The sequence below is a fragment of the Phyllostomus discolor genome, chromosome 1, assembly GCF_004126475.2.
Source record: "Phyllostomus discolor isolate MPI-MPIP mPhyDis1 chromosome 1, mPhyDis1.pri.v3, whole genome shotgun sequence".
Taxonomy (NCBI): Eukaryota; Metazoa; Chordata; class Mammalia; order Chiroptera; family Phyllostomidae; genus Phyllostomus; species Phyllostomus discolor.
The window spans coordinates 99,512,767-99,540,411 of NC_040903.2; the positions used below are offsets into that span (position 1 = coordinate 99,512,767).

A 27,645-nucleotide genomic window follows, 5' to 3' on the forward strand; every position below is an offset into this window, starting at 1 on the left:
GTTTTTTCATTTATACCCTATTTGTAATTATAATAAATGAACATAGGTCAATCGCAATAGACTCATAGATAGGACAATATACATTTGGAACTTTTACCTTTTATAAAGTTTATTAAGCCTGACTTTCAGTGATTACTTTCAGTAATAGATTTGTTTTCTATTTTGCAAAGAACTACATAAGAGAGATTGTCTCAGCATGTCAGCATTTATTTGCATGGAATTAATATGGACAAGATTATGTAATGTGATCTAGTGATAATGCAGTTAGGTACATTCAGTCCTGGCGAACTGAAGGTATTCTAAAAGTATTGATGAAGCAGATGATGACAGTACAAAGAGAGGTTGCAAATGAAATATCTCATCCTCCTTTACCTAGTTAAGCCTTTTTTTTTAAAACACAATGCAGGCACCTGCCCTGACCAGGAATCGAACAGGCAACCTTTTGCTTTATGCGACAATGCCCAACCAGCTGAGCCACACCAATCACACACATGCTTGGGTTGCTATGGCCAGGACTTCCAAAACTTTTGAATAGATGTGATGAGTGTGGGCATCTGTGTCTTGTTTCTAATCTTAGAGGAAAGCTTTCAACTTCTTACTGTTAAGTATGGTGTCAACTGTGGACTTATTATATATGACCTTTATTATGTTGAGGTATGTTCTCTCTATACCTATTTGTTGAGAATTTTTATTATAAGTGGATGTTTTGTCAAATGTTTTTTCTGCATCTATTGAGAGGATCAAATGAGTCATATCTTTTATTTCATTAATGTGGTATATCAGACTGATTTGCAGATATTGAACCATCTTTTCATACCTAAAATAAATCTCACTTGATCATAGTGTATGATGTTTTTAATGTATTGTTGAATTCAGATTGCTGATATTTTGTTTTGGATTTTTGCATCTATATGGATGTTGGATATTTTGGATGTTGGCCTCTAATGTCCTCTTCTTGAAGGTTCCTTGTCTGCTTTTGCTACTAGGGTAACTAATTATTCCTTTAAATGCATTGTCTCTTATATTATGTAGAAAACAAGATTTGGAGTTAAAAATCAAAGTTACAGTATTACTGGCTTTTACGCTAATTAATTGTGTGCCTTAAATGTAGTAAATCATGTAGAAATAAAAAGTGCAGTTACAAACCACTGTTATAATAATACTAGCTTGTATATTTACCCATATATTTACCTTTATTGAGATTCTTCTTTCTCCATAAGGCCTCAAGTTCCTGTTCCATGACCTTTCAGTTCACTGTGCAGTGCTTCCTTGAGCATTTCTTGCAGACCAGGTCTAGGGGTAACTAACTCCCTAAGCTTTTGTTTATCTAGGAATATCTTAATTTGTCCCTCACTTTTGAAGGACATTTTTGCCAGGTAGATAATTCTAGTTGACAAGTTTTAGTTTTAGCATTTTGGATATATCAGTCTTCTGATGTCCAAAGTTTCTGATGAGAAATATGTTGACAGTCTAATTGAGGATCCCTTGTATGGGATCTCTTGCTGCTTTCAAGACTCTCTTTCTCTTTGTCCTTCAAAAGTTTTATCATAATGTGTCTCAATGCGAATCTCTTGGAGTCTTCTGAGCTGCTTTGATTGTTGTATTCATGTCTTTCATCATGAAGTTTTAGCCATTATTTCTAAAAATATTCTTTCTGCCTGTTTTTCTCTTCTCCTTCTGAAACCCCCGTAATATGTATGTTGGTCCACGTGCTAGTGTCCTGCAGGTCCATTAGATTCTGTCTCCTTTTCTTAATTTTTCTTCTTCCTGTTCCTCAGTCTTAATAATTTCCATTGTCCTATATTCCTGTGCACTGAATCTTTCTTCTGCCTGCTCAAATATGCCTTTGAATTCTTCTCATCAATTTCTCATTGCACTTATTATACTTTTCATCTCCAGAATTTCTTTCAGCTTCTTTTTGGACTTTCTCTTTATTGATATTTCCATTTCATTCCCATATTATTTTTTACTTTCGTCACATGTCCCTTTAGTCACATCTCCCTTTAGTTTTGGGGGGCATCTTTAAACAGTTCTTTCAACATCTTTATTATATCTGCCATTAGGTCTTTTTTTTCAGGGACAGTTTCTGTAACATGTTTTGTTCCTTGAATAAGTCATACTTTCCTGTTACTTTGTATACTTCATGATAATTCTGGAAGTCAGATTCTCCTTTTCTTCTTTTCCTCCAGGTTTTGCTGTATTTATTTTTATTGATTTTTTAAATTGTGTAGACATCTTTATGCCAAGATCAGCCTAAGGGGTAAATTTAAGGTCTTTTTAAAAAGCTTTTCCCTGGGAATACAGAGGTTACTCAATGATGTTAAGTATCATTTCATATAATTATTGACTGTTCAAGTATCAATATTTTCTTCTATAAGTTGTTAAACTCATGTTTTTGTCTCTTTTTTTAAAATTCACTTTCTTATTATTAGCAGGAATTCTTTACATGCTGTGGTCTGTCCAGAAAGCATCCATCCATGTACTAGGAAAAATAGAGACATTTATTGAAGAGAATGCAAGATACAAGAAACATTGTACATAGGATAATGATGCCTTTATTCCCCTTCAAAGTAGGCACCTTGGGATCTCACACAGTTCTCCCAATTGCCATTAGCTTCCCCATTGTATTTTCCTGAATCTCATCAATGATCTGAAATCTCTTCCCTTTCAAAGGTGATTTTAGTTTTGGGGGAAGCCAGAAGTTGCAGGGCACCAAATCTGGGCTATTGGGGAGCCTGAGCCTCCTGGGTAATTTGATGTTTTGCCAAAACTCTCTGCATGAGATGTGATGCACGAGCAGGCACTTTGTTGTGATGAAGCTGTCAGTCATCAGTTGCCAAGAGCTGTGGCCTTCTGAATCATCAAAATAGTTTCTGTTCTGATTTGGAGGACTGTTCAAACTTAAAACAAAATATGATGCAGATTCATTGCCCTACTTGCTCAGTCGTTTTGAATGCAACAACCACACATGCTCACTCAACAGCATCTACCACCCCCGCCGACTAGTACAGTAAAGTTGTTATTGTTCACACATGTGCATTCTAGTTCACTCTCCTTGGCTGCCAGGTTACATCGTTGTCATGCAAACTGTTCTTGTTATATTAAAAATGGCTGGACTTTTTTCAGACAGACCTTGTATTCTACTAATCTTACTGAAGAGATATTCATCTTATTTATATTGTGGTGTCTTCTACATTCAGAGGGTTTTTTCCCACTTTATTTTAAATTATGGAAATTTTTAGACATACCAAAACGACAGAATAGTTTAATAAATCTTCTATGTACCCACCACTCGGCCTCAACCAATTATCAGTATTTTTTCCCACCAGTATTCATCTTTTCCTCTAATTTTTGTACTTTTTATGCATTATCTAAGAAATTATTAAAGACTGCATCACTATTATTTGTGTGGCTGAGTATTTCTGTCATGATAAAATACCCATTCTTTTGTCATGACACTTGTTCTTTATAGCTTTTACTTTTATGTAAATGTTACTTTACATGTAGCAATTCCTAATATATACAATGCATTATTGCACCCATGTTAACCTATAACTTCTTCCTGAACAACAAGTACTTTTCTTATTCTGCACAAGCTGTTGCTTCAGATCTTGGGAATCAGCAGTTGTCCCAATAATATTGTATATGTCGCCATAAAGCAGGGGTGTCAAATTCATTTTCACTGGGGGCCACATCAGCCTCATGATTGCCTTCAAAGGATTGCCTAAAATGTAATTTTAGGACGGTATAAGTGTAACTATTCCTTAACTAGGGGCAAGGAGCTCGGCGCTGCCACCAGGCAGAGTGCCGGCCAGATAAAACAAGGTGGAGGGCCGGATTTGGTCTTTTGTTTGCCACCTGTGCCATAAAGCCTGTTGAAAATCCCATATGTTCTTGTAAGAAGGCTGCTCAGTCATTGAGATGTCTAACTATAAGCCTGAAATAGCTATTCTGGCATTTTTGTTTTTACATAGTAATTCCTCTCAGCTTTGCACAGTGGCAGTATTGTAGCCAATGAGGTTTATCTGAGGCACAATTATTGCTAATTGAAAACTTTTCCCAAAGTAATTCCTCTCAATTTTTCCCCTTATTTTTAGTGTGCCACCTGGGCTTGAATGCATGAAAGAACAAGACCTCTGCAACAAGATAATGGCTATAATGCTAGAAAAGTACAATACCCTGTTTGAAGTAGAATACACAGAAAATGATAACCAGAGGTGTGAAAACCAAATGAAGCTTGTCGTAGTAAAAGTAAGTAAAAATTACTATTTAATTTTCAGTATTGCTGTATTTTGCATGGAAGTCATTTATTTAAATCTTTCTTTGTCATAAAAATTCCATATGGATATAACTTCAGAATGTCATTCCTATGTTTATTTAATTATTTTTATGAAGTCCATTCTCTGTATCAAGTGTTTGTACTCGTCTAAGATTAGAGAATAATTTGAACTGATGTTTCCTTGCTGCTATAAAATCATCTCAAAAGTACTTATATGAGCTCAGTGTTATGGTCCATTGGGTGTGCCACATTTTTATGGAAGTCTGGTGGTATGGGGGGATATGATACATGCTTATGTCTGTGCTCAGGAATGCTAGCTTACTTCAAAATTCCTTTAGGCAGTATTACTATGTCTTTTTGTCTTTCTTGTGTCTGGTACACTTCCAAGTTCAACTTTAGATTTTAAGTCCTATATATGTAATCATTTACAACTATTATCAATAAAGGAGAATATTTTTAAAACCTATAGAGGAATTCTTGATAATAGTATCTAAAATTTATATGCACTGGCTGATAATTTATAACATTCTTTACACATTAGGTAAATGTATCTAGGTCTCTTAAAATTTACAATTGAGAGTTAGAGGATAAACATCCAAACTAAATCCTCCAGTTGAGGGAAAAGAGGGAAGACACCTACTTCTTTCTCATTTACATTGAGGTAAATCCTGATGGAACTGATATGGAAGGTTCTCTCGGGAGGTTTCCTGAAACTTACCAGATTTATAGACTGTACTCATATGGCAACGAATAATAAGAGGTACTTGGCGTGGGTGTTGAAGGGGTGTTTTCGTTTCTTCTTCCAGTTGAAGGCATGTCTTTGAAGAACTAACAGACAATGAGTACCAAGTAGCACCCTATCAAAACAGCAAAAGAAGACAAAAAGTGGGTTTTCTTGACTGGGGGCTTATGTTGTTAATACACCAGATGCCCTGTAAGGGATAGAGCACATCTGACAGAAATGCACTAAACAGGTGTCTTACCAGAATAATAAAAGAGAACTTTAAGCTGAAATTTGAGGGCAGGGAAGAACAATTCTCAGATAAGATGGTAAAATAAAATACTGTGGAGAATATCAAGTGCAACCTAATGCTGGAGCTAACCTGGCAGCTGAGAAAATGTCAATGATTCAAAAGAAATAACCAGAAAAAAATCTACTTATATGAGTTTTGCTACCAAAAAATGAAATAGATTGTTTTTTAAATAGAAAGAATTTACCTTTAATTTGTTCTCTCAGTTCTTGTAGTACTTTGCAAGGGGTTTCTTTTTAAGATGCTAAAATGTGATTGACTTTCTTTCAGCTCTATCTCTGATAAATACTTTTAACACTAATACCTTTCAACTAGGTCTGATAAAATCATGAGGAAATTCTCAAATGTAATGAAAATAGGCGAGACAAACGTTCTGAGATTTAGGTAATCTCTGGACTATGTCAGCAAGGGGTTATAGTCTGTGCAAGTAACATGACACCTATTGAGATACATGACAGAGTGCCCTGCCTGGAAATCCTTGAGCTTGTAGCTTTAAGCATGGTGGAGAGCACAGCATGGGAGTACAGGAGAAGACACATCAGCCGAAAATACTGTGTGAACCAAATACAGATACCTGAGGTGGATGAATATGACTGCTACTCTCCCAATGCAAGTTCCAGATCTGGCCTAGAGGCAGACAGATGTCATGATTGGAACTACACGTCCATGCTCTGGAAGCATCATTCTGCTGAAGCAGAATATTTGATAGTTTTTTTACTGATCCTGAAATACTCTTATCTCTGAGAGGGTAGGTAATGCGACAGGGGACTGTGATGTTATGGACTTAATTGTAACCAATAAGGATGAAAAAGAAGTTATGGGAATTGTTTTAATAGCATGTGCCAGTGCCATTTTAGGGTCCCCAATAATGAAGAATATGCTAGCCACAGTTAGATATCTAAAACTAGACATTGTTTAGAAAGCAAGTTTTTACGTTACTAAGATCATAGAAACATATAAACCAAGAGGAAGCTAGAGTAAACAGAAACTGGGAGGCTGACAATGAAATTATCAACATACTGAAAATAGTAAATATAAAAGGGCAATCAAAAACCAAGTTACCATTCAGATGTGTACAAAAAGAGGTAACAGGCACAAAACCATTGATAAATACTCAATATTTGAGCTGAAAATAAGCTTAGGCTCATGAAAATCACTAAGGTATAAAAAAGCAAAAAGGTATTTTAAATGGGAAAAAGCCCTCAACATGTCCACTGACATACCTCTGTGTTCCCCAGGATAGGAAATAAAGTCAAATGGATGACATTTTCATGATATTTAGGGAGCTAAAATGGAGATTAGGAGCTCAGACAAGTATAAATTGATTGTATTTGGACCTGAAGAACTTTGACCAGAGCATTGGATGTGAATTGATGTTAACTTCAAGGGTGGTCTCTACATTTATTTGTGTTATCAGTACTTTAATCAATGACTTGAATAAACATATTTGCAAGTGAAATAAAGGTGGAAGAATATAGGTCAGATATTGGCTGGTATAGAGTAACAAAATGGGGTGTGTGTGTGTGTGTGTGTGAGAGAGAGAGTGTGTGAGAGAGAGAACATGCATGCATGCATGCACCTGTACTGCCATTTCCCTCTTCTTCCTTGCTTAAAAAACAAAATAAAATACAGTTTTATTTGGACCTGAAGCTACGTGTTGAGGTCAGATGGGCACCTCTTTCAGCCCCAAGGAATGAATGAATGGTCTGTAATAGGGTGGTGTTAACCATCACTCGTTAGTCAGTGATTGATGTAAAAGCCAGAAGAGACACATTTCTGGCCAAGAAGATGTACAGTAAAGTGTGCTGGGGCAGAGGGCCTCTAGGAAAGATTTTTATCCCTGATTAGAGAGAAAATCAAGAAATATTTAAGAGATAAGGGCTGCAATTGCCTCTGGGTGGCATTAGGGGTGGTGGCAAAGTCGATGGTTAACTAGGAAAGTGTTCAGGGGACCTCTCTGGGGTGACAAAAATGGTCCATATTTCAATAGAGAAGTGGATATGGGTGTGTGCATTTGTCAATACTCATTCAGCTGTACACTTAAGATTTATATCTTTTCCTGAACATGAATTATTTTTAATTTACACAAGAGAGAAAGATAGTAGGCCTCTGAATCAAAAGCCCACCTCTCCCACCTGGTTTTGGATGTTTTATGCTTGGAGCTGCTGCCACCATCTTTTGTGTTTGATGAATGTGTTAGACATACTGAGGCTGACTGATGGCTAAAGGAGGGAAAAGTCTCAGCTCCTCATCATGGTTCATCTGCTGAACCAACCCTGACCATACCTACCTCCGAACTTTTAGTTACATGGAGGCTATAAATGTCTTCATAGTATAAACTGCCTTTAGTGGAGTATTTTGGTTCTTGCACCAAAAGCCCCATATCTGATACAATCACTATAATTGGAAAGTACTATACTTAGGTTCATAAGGTGATTTACACCAGTAAAACCAAGAAGAGACCAAAATAATAATAGTTAAACTGAAATCATCCCCAGATTTGAGTCAAACTTTAGACAGTATGAAACATCAGTGTGATGTGTTTGCCAAAAAATAACCACAGATTTCTTCACTGACTATGCCAGTGTGTCCAGAACAAAGAATGCATGTCTCACTGCACTGGGTACTGGGTGGGCATGCGGACAGTACCTGTGGTGTTGTGTTTGATTCTGAGTACTGCATTCTGACTCTTCTGACAGGCACTGCTCATCCTGGTTTATTTTCATTAAATATAAATTTGCCTCATTGACTATTTTACTTTAATCTCAATACTGCTGATGACTTCTAAATCATAATTCTAGACCAATCTACCAGGAGCCATATTTCCCACAACCAGTAAAAAACCATGCTAGTTATTCAGATTTCTCACACCAAGAACATAATCTCCAGAGCTTTGTGTGTGCTGTCTGTGCTCTTGATACAGAGATCTGATCAGATCACTGAGGAGGAGTAGGAGGGGGGAGGGACCATAAAAGGAGGTTGCCCGAGGCAATGGTAAACAGCCTAAGTTAAGATTGGCTGAAAAACTGAATGCCTTTGGAGCACATGGAATTATGGGCCAGAAGATTTAAAATAGAAGGAGGGTAGAGACTGGCTCTTGGGCTCTCTTCCCCGAGGAAGCCTGGATGATTGTGCTGCATCTGCCTGCATTTCCCAAAGGGTGGCATTTTCAATGGGAAGGAACTTGGCCCAGCCTAGGATGGGGCTGGCCTGGCAGAGGGTGGCAGGGTTATTCTTTGGGTGTTCTAGAGGGGACAGCCTCTGAAGCAGAAGCCTGCCATCCTTCCAGAATTGTGTAGATTTTGCATCTGATGTTGTTTTAGTTTGTAAACTAGTCCTATGCAAATAAGATAATTAAATATTAACAGGGTGAATGATAGGGGAATTAAAGAGGTAAAGACTTTAGCCTTAATTGGTAGGCTTAAGTGACTAATGCAGGTGGAAAGCTGTTATTCCAAAATTGTGTAGCTTTTGAATAAAGACTCTTTTCCTCTATCACCAAACTTTTGTCTCCAGAGTTTTGCCTAGAGGGTGGTGTCAGGCAGCAGAGCCCCACTTGCTGTTGGGTAACTCTCTCCAGGCTTAGTTTGCTAGCCCCTCGCCCGCCAAGCTAGAATCTTCACTTTTATCCTCAACTCCTGGCCCTTTCCCATTCCCACTGGGACTCATTGTCTTAGACATATCGCTGGAAATGGGTGTCTTGTGTCCACCCACTACCACTGCCTTAGATTATTAGGCCCTTGTCATAGCCACACATTTTCAAACTATTCTCCCACTTCTAGGCGTATCCCCTCTCTCCCAGTAATAGAAGTGTGTTCCTAAAAACAAATCTGCTCATAACATACTCCTGTCTTAAGCAAGCAGATCTTTTGCTGCTGTTGTGTTGCCTCTTACCCTTTTGCTGATATTATCAATCAAGCTTCCTCTACTTGAAGTTCAGGCCCTTTACACTGTCCCCTAACCAAACTTACTCCTTAAATTCTTAAATGAATATTGTATGGTTTTTGTCATCTTTCTATTTCTCTGGTTTGTCTTCAGTTTTTTTTTGAGGGCTTTCTCTTCTCAGTCACAATTAAACATTGTTACTTTCTAGGCTCAATTCTAGGTCTTCGATCCAGAGCTCTCCTTGACAGACCTTTCATATGTAATTTATCTAGGTGCCTTGCCATCACTTGCACCTTCCTATCCTGTAGATTCTCATCATTTTTCCCTGCCCTGAACGTGTGATGCTCTACTTGTATTCTGGGGCTTAATAAATGGCTTATCTATCTACACCATTACTCCAGCTTGATGTCCATCAGTCACTATGAGTTAATTCCACTGCCTGAGTATCTCTTAAATCTCTCCCACCCTCACTAGTGTTTCCTCATCACCTCTCATTTTGGACTGTTGCCACCATCGCCTGGTAACTCAAAACCTACTGAGTCAAAGGCATGGCAGGGCTGAAATTTTCATTTTAAAAGGCTTCCTTGGCAATTTTAATAATCAGCCAGATTCAGAAATTGATTGATCCTTAGGAGACTACTACAGTAGCCTTCTTACTGGTTTCACTGACCCTAGTCTGCCCCTGGACTCCATTTTTCCTCTTCTGCTGCTGGAGTTATTACTTATCATGCAAATATGAACATGTCACTTCCCATATCAAAATTTGTCAGTGGGCCTTGACCTTTACCTATCTATATTATAAATCTAAACTTAACATACAAGGCTTTTCATTATTTGAACCCACAGTGCCTATTCACATTCCTTTCCTACCAGTCCTACTCGTACATTTGATGCACTGGCAGTCATGGATTGATGTGATTGCAGGTACCATATTACTTATGGTTTTGTGGTTGTCAGTCTGGTTAGCACAGTGTCTGGTATTAAAAATTCCTTGAAGTCGATGACTCATCTCTATTCATTTTACTGAAAATAATGTCTGTGGTCATAATTTGTATATAGTAAGAAAGCAGTATTATTGAGTGTTTACAAAGTAATTGAATATTAGAAATATGATAGTTCACTGAGTATTTTCTGACTGCCATATTTAAGAAGAGGTATTAACTGTTTCCAAAGTCTTTAACAGTGCTTCAAAGAGCACTTGATATTAGGATAAGCAGGCCTATGTCTGTGTAAAGTGGTACTCGTGAATATGACCAGGCAAGTTATAATATTTTGTCTTTGGAAAAGTAAAACTCTGTACCCTCGATACACAGGAGAATGTGATTTTAGTATTCAGTGTTTATCCAGATCTGCTTTTAGAAAATGAACCATTTTTAAAAACACACACAAAACTCCTTTAAATGAAAGTTTAGGAAAGAACGGGATATTTAAGTGTCTCTGTAAAAAAAATCATGAGGATTTCAATATAAATTGCTGAGGAGAGGAAGCAAAGTGGAGACCTGAAAACCTTCCACACAGAAAAGTAGGCTTTAAGGCATGGAACGTTTGTGTAGTGGTAAACTACTATGGTGTTTAACTATGCAGTTAGCACTTATAGGAATGGTAGAACAATCAAAGGTTTAAAGGAACAAGATGGATTCCATTTAAATTGTAATTTAGATTTTTGCTTTATCCCTTTGGTGTAAGCAGGAAGTCAGTGTGACTTTCAGTGAAGCCTCTCTGTAATAGACAGGGGAGTGCCTACCTAATGTCTGTTTCTGTTCAGCTGACTCTGGTCAATGCTGCAAAATTGATCATGGCTTCTATAATGCATTCATTAGCCTCACTTTCAGGCAGTCTTGCTCTACCAGAAGGCCAAGGCAAAGATAAGGAAAAATGGTTTGTTTATAGACTCCTCTTTCAACTCCACGTGCTCTGCCATTCTTTGGGAGTAAGCTGTGGTTCCTCTAAGGTTCTTCCAGATTCTGCAACAGTTTGGCAATGTCCATTGGATCTAGTTGTTCAGTCAAAGGAATCATGATAGGCCTCTTAGAACTGACATTTGAAGAAGTCTGTAGTCTGCTGGAGGTCTAAGAATATACATATTGATTCAACACTTTGGTTGACATTTTGATGAATTTCACCAACTAGTCTTTACATTTAATTGTCTTATAGTTGTGGCCATTGTTTCACTTAAGGTGAAGTTTCTTTTCTCTATTTATTTTTGGTTTTGTGTAAGTTTCAAGGAGGAAGCATAAGTAGAAGCACTTTTATTTTGCCAACCTGAAAATTTAAAGCTATATTTGTGAAAAATTGTGTCAAGAAAAGCATATCTTTCAAGTAGATATCTGATAGCCATAGTTTAATTTCTACAGCTTCAGAATAATTCTGAAGTCTCTATCCATAAGAGGATCTAAATCCAGACTTCAGTAAAGCTTTTCCCTTATATCTACTCAAGAATTAACTTAATTACTGAGATATTTACTTATACAAAATTTAGTGACTGAAATGTGTTTGAAATAATGGGCCGTGTAATTTAAGCTGAATTTATAAAATTCACATAATTATTGCTTACCTACCATGTGCAAAGCATCTCTTTAGACACAGAGAATACATTAGCAAGCAATAGACCAAAGTCTCTGCTCTTATGAAGCTTATATTCTAATGGGGATGCAATAAGCAACAGGCAATAGATAATTAAGAAAATATGTAATATGTCAGATGGTGAAATGTTCTGTGGGAAAAAAGCAGGGAAGAAGAGAAGTAATACTGGTAAGGTACTAGGGGAATAGCATTTGCCCATTTAAATAAGATGATCAAAAGGCTTCACTGACAAGGGAACATTTGAGAAGAAACTTGAAGGATATGAAGGAGCAAGCAATGAAGACATTGAAAGAAGAACATTCCAGGCAGGGAGAAGAACAGTAAAAAGGCCTTGAGATAGGAGTATATCTGGTCTGTTTGATGAGCAGATTGAAGGCCAGTGTGGTTGAATTACTGTGATCAAGGAAGAAAGTTAAGAAAGATGAGGCTACAGGAGTAACAAGGGACCAGATCGTGTATACTCTTAAAGGTCATTGGAAGGACTTTAACTTTTATTCTGATAGTATTTTAAAAGAGAGTATTGAACAGAAGAGTGACGTGATCTGACTTGTGTGTATTTCAAAAGGATTACTTTAACTCCTGGGCAGAGAATAGACTGTTGAAAGGGAGTTCATCACCATAGTCCACTTAAGCAGTGATGGAGGCTTGAACCAGCGTAGTGGTAGTAAAAGTGGTGAAAAGAACTGAAGGGTAACTTAGGATATGATAGAGCAACATGATAAGCAGCGCTTGAGACTCCAGTTAGGTACAAAGTGTTTGTCGTGGGAGTAGATGATCAAGAGAGGTAAAAGTATAGGGGCCAGTGAACAGAGATTTGGGTGTTTACATTAGGGATTTGTGATGTGGAACAGTCTGGACTGATGATGAGATTTAGACCGTGTTTATGAGAACAAATAACTGAGTGGAAGAGAAAATCATTGGAAAGGAGATGGTTAAGGGATGATGGAAAGAGAATAATGGTTTGTCCATATTGACCCTGAATTTACCCAGGAGGAAGGCCTGGTCTGCCTAGTATATACGTATTATTTATGCACTTTAAGTATAAGTTATATATATATGGGTTAATGTAGAGCCTCAGACATGTACACACACAAAACAGTATGGTTAATATGTTTTTAAATATCTATGTAGAACAATCTAGATGAGTATCACCTTATTCCAAAACAACATCTTATAAGGCTGTCTTTATTGGACAGTGTTGCTGTTGCTCATATATCTTTGGGAATTTCTTTGTAAATTGCCTGAAGAACATATGTTATTCATGTGTCGTATTTTTCCATATATCAGTGGACTGGGCAATCTTTGTACTTTAATACTTTATTTGATTATGGGAAATAATTGGTAGTCATTTTGAGCCACAGAAGGTCAGTAAGTTGGAGCATAGTGCTTAAATACTAAACTAACTTTGGGATTTTAAATTGAAATTTGTCAAAAAAAATTATACCAATTTTCCTGTGTGACTTATAAGCAAACTCTTCCAACAGTTATTTTAAAACATTCTGAACAAAAGCAAAATATTAGAATAGATCTCCACAGTGATTAGTTTAGGATGCAATCACTTATCAATATATAGCAAGTTGGATTACAAAGTTCGGCCTTATTCCTGTGAAGTCATTTTCCAAGTAAATTGATATAGCATATAAACTTTGTAAAACATTCCCATGTCTTTTTCATACTCAGAAACACTGCATATGTCTCCATGTTCTCATTTAGGTATATAATCTAAACAAAATAACTTCAAAAAATATTCGCTTTTTTAGAAATTTAATATCTACTCTGTATAAAGCTCTGGACTAAGCACTGGGCCTCTTCAAAAAATAAGTAAAACATGTGTCAGTGCAGGAACAGAGGGACAAAGGGAGAAGGGTGCTCTATGCCAGATCTGGCACTAAGTTCTTCGTGTACATTATCTCATCTACTTGTCACAGTGAACCTATGAAGTAGGTGATCTTAATTCCCCTTTGTAGTTGAGGAAATCTACAGCGTCTATTCGTCAGGGTCAACGGCAATAAATGACAGAGCTGGGCTTTGAACTCAAAGTACTAATTAGGCCAAGTATAGAACTAACCAAAATCTTAGTTTTAAATGGGAACATCAGTGCCATGAACATTTCTGCACTTATTCATTCAGTACATATTTTTGCAGCTTAGTGTCAGGGAAGTACTTAAGTTCTGTTCTCCTGACTGCAGTCCTACATGCTTGCACTACCCCTAGCCCTCTCTATAGCCCCTCAAAAATACTCCAAACTCATTAGCCATGGACTCATAATAGGAATAGAAAGTGTTCTGACTTTTATATCATTGTCTGATGCTTTGAGATTTGGCTGCATTGTCTCTTTGTGTTGGTTAACTTACATGGTGAAATGACTGACTTGTGCAACTGAAATCTACATGTTATTATTTTGAAAACCTAGGAACTCAGAGGTAGCACTAAATTAAAGTTCACTTGCTGATTTCTTCATATAAAACCTTTCTTTGGAGAGTGAGGTATACATTTTAGATTAGTTCTGAGTTTGAAAGTTAAAAAAGATTAAATGATGTTTAAAAAAAACAAAGATAAAATAGCATGATAGAATTTTGTTTACTTCCATGACCCAAATGGGCACTTTCTAGTGGTGGAGACTGATTAGATTACCAGTAAGTATAAATAAAGCCTTAAGTAATAAAAGCAGTATTAAAGGTTTTTGCTTAGCCTAGGATATGTTTATGGCTCCAGTTTTTAGATCATAGCCACATATTTACAATTCAGATTGCTGTTAATTTCTTCTCTCCAGATGTTCTGTTTTGTATTGTTTACAGATAAACACTAGAACGTCATGTCTGCTCAGGAGTCATTGGACTAGATTAGAATCAGGGGCGTCCAACCTTTTGGCATCTCTGGGCCATGCTGGAAGAAGAAGAGTTGTCTTTGGCCGCACATTAAATACATTGTGAAACAGTCACACAAAAAAATCTCATAAGGTTTTAAGTAAATTTACAATTTTGGGTTGGGATGTATTCACAGCTGTCCTGGGCTGCATATGACCCATAGGCCGCAGGTCGGACACCCCTGGTAACTATATCTGCCATGTGCTTAATTCCTTCTTTGCTATAATGAGGAATATTTAACAGAAAACAGACTAAATTGTTTTGGTTATGAAATCATTATGCTATATAATTTTAAGATGCTTACAATGAGATGACAATATTTTGGAACCCACACCTCACAACTTGCCTACTTTAAATCACTAGTGCATGTATTTGGCAAACAGAGGCACTGAGTAAATAACTGAATATTGGTGGATTTTCACAGATCCCTTGTAGTTGATTTAGAATGGATTTCTGCTATTTCCTTCAGTTGGCTGCCTAGGAATAAAAGTAAATTTATATGGAACCAAAAAAGACCCCAAATAGCCTCAGCAATCTTAAGAAAGAAGAACAAAGTTGGAGGGATCACAATACCTGATATCAAACTATTCAAGACCACTATAATCAAAACAGTCTGTCATTGGCCTAAGAACAGACAGACACATAGATCAATGGAACAGAATAGAGAGCCCAGAGATAAACTCATGTGTTTATGGTCAATTAATATTTGACAAAGGAGGCAAGAGCATACAATGGAGTAAAGGCAGTCTCTTCAATAAATGGTTTTGGGGGAACTGGACTGGTACATGCAAAAAAATAAAATAAAATAGACTACCATACTGTATACCGAAATAAACTCAAAATAGATAAAAGACTTAAATATAAATCACGATACCATAAAAGCCTTTGCAGAAAATATAGGCAGTAAAATTTCAGATACCTCATGTAGCATTATTTTTGCTGATATATCTCTTAGAACAAGGGAAATAACAGAAAAAATAAACAAATGGGACTATATCAAATTAAAAAGCTTTTGCACAGCTAAAGAAACTCTCATCAAAATGAAAAGGAAACAGACCATATTGGAGAACACATTTGCCAATGGCACATCAGACAAGGGTTTAATCTCCAAATTACATAAAGAACTCATATGACTCAACATAGGGAAGACAATCCAATTAAAAAGTGGGCAAAGGACCTGAACAGACGCTTCAAGGAAGGCATACAGGTGGCCCACAGACATATGAAAAAATGTTCGACTTCCGGCCAAGATGGAGGCATAGGTGGACGTACCATACCTTCACGCACAACCAAGATTGGAACAACAACAATTTAGAGGCAGAATCACACCCAGAACTGACAGCAAATTTATCTGAATGGAAGTCGGACAGCCAAGAAGTTGAAATAGACCCATTCATCCAGACGAGTAAGAGGGGTGGAGACAAGCAGCTGGGCGCTGGTTGCGGCTCGGGTCGTGGTGCAGAGAACAGGGAGAATTGGGCACACAAGGCAACCGGGAGCGTGTAAGGCATCTGCGGCGCACAAGATCACAGCAGGTGGATCCTTAGTACACAAGCGGCAGCTGGCAGACCCAGTGAGGTGGCAATTGTGGAGCAGAACAGAGCACACAACCCAGGATCCCAGGGAAGGGACTGAGGTCCCACAGAGAACAGAGCTACCGCCATTGTTCCTTCTCCACCCCACCCTCACATACAACGTCACAATCTAGCAACTGGGGTGCCCAGCCCTGGTGAACACCTAAGGCTCCACCCCTCATGGTAACTGGAATGACCAGACCAAAAAAAGAGAGAAAAAGAGAGATGGCTCAAATAGAAGAACAAATCAGTGCCCCAGAACTCATCCTTTTGAGCGACCAAGAGACAGCTAACCTATCAGATGCACAGTTCAAAACACTGGTGATCAGGAGGCTCACAGAATTGGTTGATTTTGGTCGCAAATTAGATGAACAAATGCAGGTTACTATAAAAGAAATGAAGGAAAATGCACAGGGAACCAATAGTGATGGGAAGGAAACTGGGACTCAAAACAATAGAGTGGACCAGAAGGAAGAAAGAAACAACCAAACAGGAAAGAATGGAGAAACAAGAAGTCAAAAAAACGAGGAGAAGCTTAGGAACCTCCAGGACATCTTTAAACGTTCCAACATCCAAATTATAGGGGTACCAGAAGGGGAAAAGGTAGAGCAACAGGTTGAAAACGTATTTGAACAAATAATAAAGGAGAACTTGCCCATTCTGGCAAAGGAAATAGACTTCCAGGAAGTCCAGGAAGTTGGACCCAAGAAGAAACACCAAGGCACATCATAATTACATTAGCCAAGGTAAAAATGAAGGAGAGAATCCTAGAAGCAGCAAGAGATAAGGGGACAGTCACCTACAAAGGAGTTCCCATCAGACTGTCAGCTGATTTCTCAAAAGAGACCTTGCAGGCAAGAAGGGGCTGGAAAGAAGTATTCCAAGTCATGAAAGACAAGGACCTATATCCCAGATTACTCTATCCAGCAAAGCTTTCATTTAGAATGGAAGGGCAGACAAAGTGCTTCTCAGATAAGGTCAAGTTAAAGGAGTTCATCATCACCAAGCCCTTATTTTATGAAATGTTAAAAGGACTTATCTAAGAAAAGAAAATTAAAAAAAAACATGTATAGTAAAATGACAGCAAACTCACAATTATTAACAACCACACCTAAAGCATAAACAAACAACTAGAACAGGAACAGAACCACAGAAATGGAGATCACATGGAGGGTTAGCAACAGGGGAGTGGGAGGAGGAGAGAGGGGAAAAGGTACAGAGAATAAGTAGCATAGATTGTAGGTAGGAAATAGACAGGGGGAGGGTAAGAATAGTATGGGAAATGTAGAAGCTAAAGAACTTAGAAGTATGACACATCGAAATGAACTAAAGGGGGGGGAAGTGGGTGGGAGAGGGTGTACAGAGTGGAGGGGGAGTGAAGGGGGGAATAGGACAACTGTAATAGCATAATCAATAAAATATATTTTTAAAAAAGAAAAAATGTTAAACATCACTAGCCATCAGAGAGATGCAAATTAAAACCACAATGAGATCACCTCACATCTGTTAGAATGGCGATCATTGATAAATCAACAAACAAGTGCTGGTGAGGATTTGGAGAAAAGAGAACCTTAGTACACTGTTGGTAGGAATGTAGACTGTTGCAGCCACTATAGAAAACATTATGGAATTTCTTCCCCAAACTGAAAATGGAACTTCTTTTGACCCAGCAATTCCACTGCTGGGAAAATACCCAAAGAATCCCAAAATACCAATTCAAAAGAATTGATGCACCCCAATGTTCATAGCCCCACTATTTTCAATAGCCCAGATTTGGAAACAGCCTAAGTGTCCATCAGTAGATTAGTGGACTAAAAAAAAAAACAAAAAAAAACTGGCACATCTATATAATGGAATTCTATGCAACAGAAAGAAAAAAGGAATTTCTACCTTTTCCAACAGCATGGATGAAACTGGAAAATTATGCTAAGTGAAATGAGCCAATAGGTGAAAGACAAATACCAGATGATCTCACTTATAAAAGAAATCTAGTGAACAAAATAAACTATTGAAAAAAAAATAGAACCAAAGGCACAGAATCATGGAATAGACTGACAGCTACAAAAGGGGAAGCGGGAAGGGGGAAACTGATTGAAAGAAGGCGAAGGGATTAGTCAAAGAACATATGTGAAGGACCCAGGGGCATGGGCAGTGTGAGGGGACTGATTATGGAAGTGGGTGACAGGCTATGTGGAGGAGGGCAAAATGGGGAAAAGTGGGACAACTCTAATAGCCTAAACAATAAAATGAAAAATAAATAGTTATATAAATAGATATTTATGTAGAATGAAAAAAATGTTATACTTCTGCAGACCAGAGTTGCTTACAAAGGATCCCTCCAGGGGCAGTTCTTAACCAATAACTGAAGAAGATGGGGTATAAATTAACAGCTCTTTAATTCCTTGGTTGAAATAATTCTGGGGTGTGTATTTCATAGTGTTTTCTAGAACTTTACCTGAAGCGGAAACTTCAGAACCACTGTAATAATTCTAGTACTTAATAATGACACCCCGTACTCCACCTTCTCCCTCTGCTGTTACCCTGTTCCTCTAATGATCACCCAAATAAAGTACTTACCCACAATCCTTGTTTTAGGCTCTACTTCTGTTTGAGTGGCTGAGAGCCCAAGTAAGACATCTCAAATTCTACAGCCTTTATGAAGTCTTCTGTCATCCTCCAGGTACAGGAGGACACTCCATCTCTTCTTTTGTCTTGGGGTGCTTTCTTTTTCCTCTTAGAACATGCTTTACCTTCTCCTGCAGGTGACTTGTACTTTTTTTCTCCCCTCTTTTATTGCATTGTAAGTTCTTTAAAGATAAGAACAGTCTCTTATATTTACTTAAACATTATCTTTTTTTTCTAAAAGTTGTGGAGCAACTTACATTCTTATACCTTCTAAAGCATTTGTGCTGGTTCCTAATACTTACTCAAAAACGTCAAATGAATTATACCATGTATGTCTAAATAAAATATAATTCAAACTTATTTCAGGAAAGTCATGGTAACTGTTCTGGGTACTAGTAATTGTTCACATTTCTAGAGTGTATAATAAAAGTTTGCATAACAAAACTCCATGTAACTAATATGCCAGATTAATCAATTTTCTGCATTCTCATTTAAAGCATACTGACTACTGTCCATGGCAACTCTGAATGCTTGTGTTTGATAGACCAGTCTCTTACATACTTTTCATGATTGGTTTTACTATATGCTAACCAAGAGTCAATTGTGTTTATTTCAAAACTATTAATGTCATTTTTAATGGTACCTATGTAATCTAATTAAACAAATGCAATGTAAATTCAACATTATAGCTACCGGTATTTCTAGGAAAATGGTGTCAAACTAACTAATAAAAGCTTCTGTTATAGACTTCAGAATCTTAATAGCTTAAAACAATCAAAGTTTACTTCTCACTTACTTCACAGACCAGTGGGTTAAGCAGCCTTATTCCATTTTGCCCCGACAATCTTCAAGATTGCCTCAGCTGGGAAAAAAAGGGGGGGTGAGAATAAACGTGGAATACTTTTATGCCTACATCTGCAAATGACTTAAACACTTCTGCTCCCATTCCAATGAACAGACTCAATCATATGGCTCCCAACCTAACTGGAAGGGAGGCTGCAAATGGTAGTCTTCCTGCTGCCCAGGGAGAGGACATGGTTATGTGAACAGAAAGAATTATCTGTGTTGCAAAAGCTATGCTGAATATGTTGGAAAGATTCAATAAAGGTTGAAGTCTTCATGTTTTCACTCCACATAAATGATGTATTATTACTGTGGTTTATAAAAGGAAGAAAGTGTGGAATTACAAAATTATGGCTATTCCCAAAGACCCACATCAGAAGACTTGGAAATAAAGGAACATTTGAGGATTTTATTGTAAAAAACTATTTTGAGTAGGTATCATTAATATGTATTTTTTAATGATTTTCTGTTTTAGTTTGTTTTTCAAGTCATCTCACCTGCAACATTTTGTGATCTGGTTAAATAGGAAGGGTTCTTCTAGAAAGACATTATATTGTGTGATTAAGAGCAGGCCTCTGGAGATAGACTGTAGTTTCAAATTCTAGCTGTACCACTTATTGGGTATAAGACATTGAGCAAGCTACTATCCTTTCTGTACCTGAGTTTTTATAAATGAGAAATATGTATAGTAAAATACATATTGTATAGGGTTATTGGGAGTATCAAAAATGAATAAATGTATAATAAGCACTTAGAAATGCCACATGTGCAGCAAGTGCTGTATAAGTGATATCCAGAGTTGTTATTTTGATTATCAACATCATCATTATTGTAAAACCTAACTCCACAGTTTTCTACTGAGTGACCACACTGTGAGTGACACTATAATAAATACTTGTGTAATTTAAAGTAATTTCTGGTTGGGAACAGAGACAACCATGGCTAATATTACACTAACAAACCAGAAAGAAAAGAAAAAGTAAAGGAATTTTTGGAAGGACATGAGGGTACTTAACAGACTATAAAGCCAAGCCAAGCACATCAGCAAGATGGCAGGCTATGAGACCCCAACTCTTGTCCCTTGAAAAAAAAATAATTTGACAACTATTATGGATGAAAATCATTCTGGAAAAGCTCTAGAGTACATTAAAGAGCTCCAGTGACTCCATGGAGCTCTAAAGCTAAGGAAGGCCACATAGATAAGTATAGGAAGCATTTTACCTGCATCACAGGCCGGCACAGCTTGGCACCAAAAGGGATGCCCTTGTCTGTGACTTCCCCCATGAAGGTAAAGGAGAGAAAAAGGACTCTAGTAGCCCTCACTGTCACTGTGGACACCCACAATCTGTAACTGAACACAAGTGTGACTGTCTGCCACAATGAAAGCCAAATTCAAGAGACGGTGTTAGTGAAAAGGAAAGTGGTTTATTCAAGATGCCAGCAAGCTGAGAAGATGGCAGACTCTTGCCTCAATGTCCATCTTAACATCTCAGTGCAAGCAGAGATGTTTATAAGGGAGGAGAAGGAAAGCAGAACAAAGAGATTAAGGGGAGGGGGTTGAAAATTCTCTACATGCAGACCAGCCCAGTCCATTTCGATAAGGACCTTGAAACTGGTCAGACAGTTGTCTGGTACGTGTCATCCTGGTTTTGCAGTTGAAGGTCAGCGAATCTCCAAGAGCTGAGATGACTGAAGTTTGGACTGTGTATCTCTTCAAGTTAGTTCCTAGTATTCTTATATACACATGCTATTTATATAGCATGTGTACGGAATTTTATTGCCAAAAGTAGTTCCGTATGGATTTTATGCTACATATAGCATGTGTATATAAATACTATGCTATATGTATTTAGCATAGTATTTACTATGCTTTATGCTATGCTATGCTTTACTATGCTATATGCTATACATAGCATATAGATATGCTATATGTATATCTGCTAAATATGTAGATAAATATTTGACACTATTTATCTACAAGGTACATATTAGTCAGAGACAGTATTTACAGAAACAATGTCAAAAGAATGGTGCGGTGGGTTACAGTTCCCCACTATTACAAATTTTCACCACTGAAGACCCCCAGAAGTCTTTGCTGACCCTTACAACAAGGGAGTGCAAACACCAATGCAAGGCAATACTGGCATCACCAGAGAAACAATAAATTTTTAGTAGTTGACTCTCAAAGAAATGGAGATCTGTGAATTACCTCACAAATAATTCAAAATAATTGTTTTAAAGAGGGTCGTCAAGCTACAAGATAACACAGAGAGACAGTTCAACAAAATCAGGAAAACAATACATGAACAAAGTGAGAAATTCAACACAAAGACAGAAATCATAAAAAAGAACCATACAAATTCTGAAGCAAAAGAATACAATAAATGAAATGGAAAAATGCAATAGAGAGCACTGCATCACATGCTCATGTGGTATCTCATGAGGTTAGAAAAGTAGGCAAGAACTGGATCATTCAGGGCTGTGTAAATTATCAGTGGCTAAAGAATTTGGATTTTATTCCGTGAATTGGTAGAAGAATGACATCATCTGTTTGACATACACAAAACTCTTAGAAGGCAGAATGATTGAGGTATTTTAGGTGAATGATGTTGGTCATCACTGGGGTGGCTGTGTACATGGAGCAGAGAATGAATCCCAGTTTATTTTGGAGTTTGCTGACTGGAATTGCTGGTGGGTTTGCTGGTGGGAGGTATGGGAACGGGAGGAATCAGGTAGACTCCTGACATTGGCTTGAGCAACTGGGTGCCATCTGCTAATATGGGAAGAAACTCAAGGACTGAAAGGATTTTTTTGCTGATAAATCAGAAGCTCAGGCCTGAACATACTAAAGTTAAGTGCGTATTAGACAACCAAGTAGAATTGACAAGTAGGCAGTTAAATATAAGTAGCTCAGAAGAAATGTCAAAGATAGTGATAGTGATACTGATTTGAGAGTCATTAGCATATTGATTGTATTTAAAAACCATAAAAGTGCAATGAGATCATTGTATCATTTGGGAAAAGACTTCTCTGCATCAACGTTTGAGTCACTCCAACTTTGTTTCATTCATTTACTCAACACAATTTATTGAGCTCCTACTGCACCAGGCACTTTTCTGTTGCCATTATAGTTGAATAAAGGAGACCAATTTTTCACCTTCATGGAACTTCTATTTAATAGAGGATACAGAAAATTCACCAGTAATCAATAGATATATAACTTTATTGTATAAAGGATAGGGCGACTATGTGGAGTTGGTCAGTGAGGCAGGCTAGTTTTTACCCTACCAGTGATGGTGTGGCAGCTAATAGAAGAGAGAGCAGTTCAAGAAAAAGCAGTCACCTGGGTGAGATATTGCTGAGAACCCAAGTTAGAAGGTGACTAAGCTGTGACTGTTATCAGCACTTTCTGTGCAGTAATGACAAAAACAGATTTGTGGGCAATGAAGATGAAGGGATGGAGATAGTGAATGAAGACAGCTGTTTCGGAGGAGGTTGCTACACAGGAAAGCAAAAGAGTGGGACCACAGCTAGTGGGAGAAGTGACATTACAGAAGTGTTGTTGAGGTGAAAACGGAGGACTCAGTAACTGTTTTAAAAATAGAACTGATTAGGCTTGTTAGGAGTCTGTGAAAGGGAGGTGAGAGAGAGGAAGGGAGGTGCCAAGGAGGCTGACTGCAGAGGGCAGGTTTGGTGGTGCCTGAAGATCAACTTGTTAATAATAAACTCCTAAGTTTCTGGTTTGAAAGGAAATAAAAACAAACAAAAAAAGGCATAATTACAGAGCATGGTTGTGGTTAATGGGAATGATGTAGTGCAGAGAGAGTGGGAGGGGATAATTTGAAGGAGTGAAGTTCTTGAGCAGGTAAGAGGAGATAAGATCCAGAATAAATAGGCACAACTTTTAAAAAGTTTTATCTTAAAAATATTTCTCACTTAACTCCATAATGTATCTGTTTTAAGAAAATCCATTAACTTATTACCGGTTACTTATTAAGCAGCTAGTTGAACTATTTCTCGCAAGAAACCTGAGTAACAGTGGCCCTGGGGGAAGTGTTCCCTCTGTCCCGAGGCTCTGGATCCCTGTCGCACTGGCCGCCTGGTGCACGCCAGGGTTTCAGCAGCATTCCAGGGGGCACTGAGGATGCGTCTCTGAACAGGTGGTGGTTACCTTTTTGTCCATAAATGCTTCTTCCCAGAAGAATCATAAATTCTTGGAACTCAAGGTCTAGACAGGATTCTTACAGCTCGTCTAATCAACCCCATCCCTTATTATAGACCTTAGAACTGAAGGGAGAGGTCCAAATGGTTAAAATGCTTGCCTGATTTCTCACAACTGGTTAGTTAAAGAACTTGGATGGGAAGCCAGATAGATCTTTTCTCACTCCTAGTTTAGTCCTCTGACTACTAAACTTTACTTTGTTACCTGAATTTAAAGTCATAAAACAAAAAGTAAACACTCATATAGGTGGCATTTTCAGATAAAAGTTTACAGAACATGCTTTCATAGTGTTATAGGAAACAGCTGACTATCAGCCATATACTTATTAATTCACAGAAAAAAAGGAAAATAGTATTAAATAAATACTTTCAGTTTTAATTTGTACATAAGGAAGAATTACAGATGTTTATAACACAGAGACAGTGATAAACAAAGGTCAACTATTTCTATTAATTTCCCTTATGAGTCAGCTTTTTCCTTCTTATTGCATTCCAACATTTACATACCAATAGTTTAAAAGGGGGGTAGAGGATTAAGTGTAATTATATTACTCGAGTGTAGTCAAATTACGCAATGGATTATGCACTTAATCACTTTGATCTTCTAAATGTCATGCTAGATATAGTTTATTTCTCTCACAATGAGTCAGAAGTGGGAATGGGTTCATTCACTATTTCCAGTAAGTTGCTTTCCACCAACAGGTGTTGTGACTGGTGGGAAAGAGGACTGGAATGCACGCTTATTTGGAGATCTCAGAAATGTACCGTGGGGTTCTCACATAGGGCTGTACGTGAGGCCACAGGCAGCTGAGAGTGTTGGCAGCACAACAGCTACTCACCAGCTTAGAAGAGGCCCTTGAATCCCCTCTGAGTCTGGGAATATTGTTCCCTGGCACGAAGCTGAGAACAGGTGCTGTGTACAGCCCTGTGGTCCAAGCACGGGTCTCAGCTCCACCACTGTGCAATCTTCAGCACATCACCTCAGGATCCAAGTCTTTCATCTGTAAAATTGGAAAGGGAGTGAGGAGTTGACCAAATTTTGATCTTTAGAAATTGTTTTGGCTTTATAACGCTATAGCTCTACAATCTATTGACTGAACGTGTAAAGTATATTGGATGGGAAGTCATATATAAAGATGAGAGCTCGGGCCTTAAAGTTTTACAGATCCATCATTGAGTCCTTTGTGCTATTTGGCAAGTTACTTCATTTCTATAAGCTTTCCTTGTGTTATACTTCAAAGGGCAATGGTGCTAATAGTACCTAATTCATAGGACTGTTGTGGGGGAAGTGGTACTATGAATTCAGTCTTTAGAATGGTGCCTGATACATCCTATCATTCAGTAAATATTTGTTAGTAGTAAGTAGTATTTTTATTTTTGGGGGGAGCACTTTATCATAATAATATACTATTCCCTGAAAAATAAATGAATATAATTCAAACAAGCTTTACTAATACTATAAAGTATGTAGACTACAATTTTTAAAAAATATTATAATCTATTAACTAAAGTAAAATAGGGTGAAAACCCATAATTTAGACAATTGAATTGTAGGTATGATGGGGGAAGATATGGGACACAGATGTAAAGGTTATGAAGCAAGTGAAAGAAATATGACTTATTTCCTCCTTTGCTTTATTGTTGTATGTGATCTTCCTCTTACATATTTTTGTTCTCTCAGCTTGAAAATAGAATCCTCCATGGAAAATTTATCCAAATTAATAGCTATTCAACTGGGGTCCTATATTATTTTTTAAGACAACATTGTTGTTTTTTGTTATCATATAGAAATAAATAGTAAATCTATCCAACTCCATATGAGCCGCCTCCTTATAATTTCTGCTGTTATTTTTGTAAGTACAGTTTCAGCGTGAACCAAGGATTTAGGTGCATCATAATTTTGGAAATAAATATTCAGATATTTTTCCTCAGGATATTGGTAAGAAACCATCACTATTCAATAGTAGTTTGCTGAAGGACCTGAAGAAATTAGCTTAAGATAAAATAGTTATAGAAACAGAACCAATCCATGAAATACTATGGGAAAAGTTGGCACTCTAAGTTTGGTGGTTGGTATCTTGGAGAACTAACTATCCATTCTCCAAAGAAGAGTTGAGTTGTCTGTGGATGTGTAAGTGACATGATAGTGTAGATGAGATTTTTAATGGACATCTCTGTCCTATATGTATGTCCTATATGTTCCACTTCTACCCCATCACCACCTTACCTTCACTGTTTTATGTGACAAATAAGAAAGGAAACATTTTGGGCTCCTCACTACAATCTCCTTAGTGTCTGATGTGAACAGCCGAATCCAAAATGCCTTCTTGTTTCCCTGAAAAAGTTACTTTTTTACTACATTGTAATTTTTGGCTAGGACAGTATTCTTCAGTCTCTAACATTTCTTTTATGTTTCTTTATAGGAGGCCAATTGTAAGAACTCCTTACCCATCCTTCTAACAAACGACTTAGAAAGAGACATGCAAAAACCATCTCCAAAAACTAAGGTGAGCTCTATGTGATCACTAGGCTTCCACATAAAAGGTGTAGTAAGGTTCCGCATGTTCTCGCATGTCCATGATCTCTTGTTGCTTCCATTTCTCTTAGCTTTTTTTTCTTTTCTGAACCTGGTGGTATAAAAAGTACTTTTTATTTAGTTCATTTAATCCAAGGTTATAGTCATACAAAAATTCTCTGGACACTTTTATTACTTAATAGGAAGTGATATTCTTAGTAGTAGTATTACTTCTCCATCAGTTGTTTCCACCTTACAACCCAGGAGATAGTTAAAGTAAATCTGTCCTAGGCTATTACTTCAAAGGATAAAATAAAATGTCCAAACATAATTTTTTTTTCAGGATAGAAATCACTTCATTGATTTTTTATCATTATAAAATATAGTTTTTACTTAAAATTTATAATTTATTAAGTAGTTAATTATAATTAAATATATTTTCAAAATTATAAACAATACATGATCAGTAGAAAGTGTTTTGGTCAATTATAAGACAAAAAAATAAAAACTATCATATATATGACAGAATAAAGAGTCTAATATGTAAAATTTTGTTTTCCTTATTAAGAAAAATCCAAAGTGCACTTAATTGTTTTGCCAGTGAAAAAAAAAAAAACTCCTTTAGCCCATACTATGTGATGACAATTTGACCATTTGTTCAATCAGCAAAGTGATTGCATTTATTTTAGAGCCCCTTTCCTAATCTTTAATCTTGTCTCTTGAGTAGAACTTCTGTTTAGTAGACAGATACAATATTCCTAACTGGCCATTATGACATTTTATAGAGCTACATTTTTTTCTAGTTATAAGACAAATGTTCTCCAATATTTATTGAGTTCATTTAAGCAAAATTTAAAGGAATTCCAGTCTCTGATTTAATCACCGGATACTATAAAAATAATTATGCTTTTATTTGTAAAAGCAAATCAAGTGAAGTACTGGGTCATTATTTAGTGTCTTCTTTATGGTAAGAGTCTACCATTTATTTTTAAAACAAATAAAAACATCTTTTTTTAAAACTTATTCCACCTTGAGTTTTCTGGAAAATTATTTTCACTATAATGCCGTCCTTTCAGATTCAAACTATATTTTGTATCTTTTTCAGTGAAATATTTGCATATGCAAGCTTAAATATAATTAATTCCAGTGTATAGTAGAAATTTTTACTGAGTCATTCATAAAATTCAGTGTCAACAATATAATCATCAAATAAATGCATTGA

The 27,645-nt window shown here is 37.0% G+C and overlaps 1 protein-coding gene and 1 pseudogene across 9 annotated transcripts in view; both read left to right on the forward strand.

Annotated features, from left to right (window-relative positions):
* FAM13A (family with sequence similarity 13 member A) overlaps positions 1-27,645 on the forward strand; it is a 275,554-nt gene that overhangs the window by 86,020 nt on the left and 161,889 nt on the right. For all 9 annotated transcript variants that reach the window (XM_036026552.1, XM_036026543.1, XM_028505893.2 and 6 more), the window contains 2 exons: positions 4,098-4,251; positions 26,332-26,415. In XM_036026552.1, coding sequence (XP_035882445.1) covers positions 4,098-4,251; positions 26,332-26,415 — 238 coding nt within the window. The remainder of the gene's footprint in view (positions 1-4,097; positions 4,252-26,331; positions 26,416-27,645) is intronic.
* LOC114493516 lies at positions 3,986-4,099 on the forward strand (annotated as a pseudogene).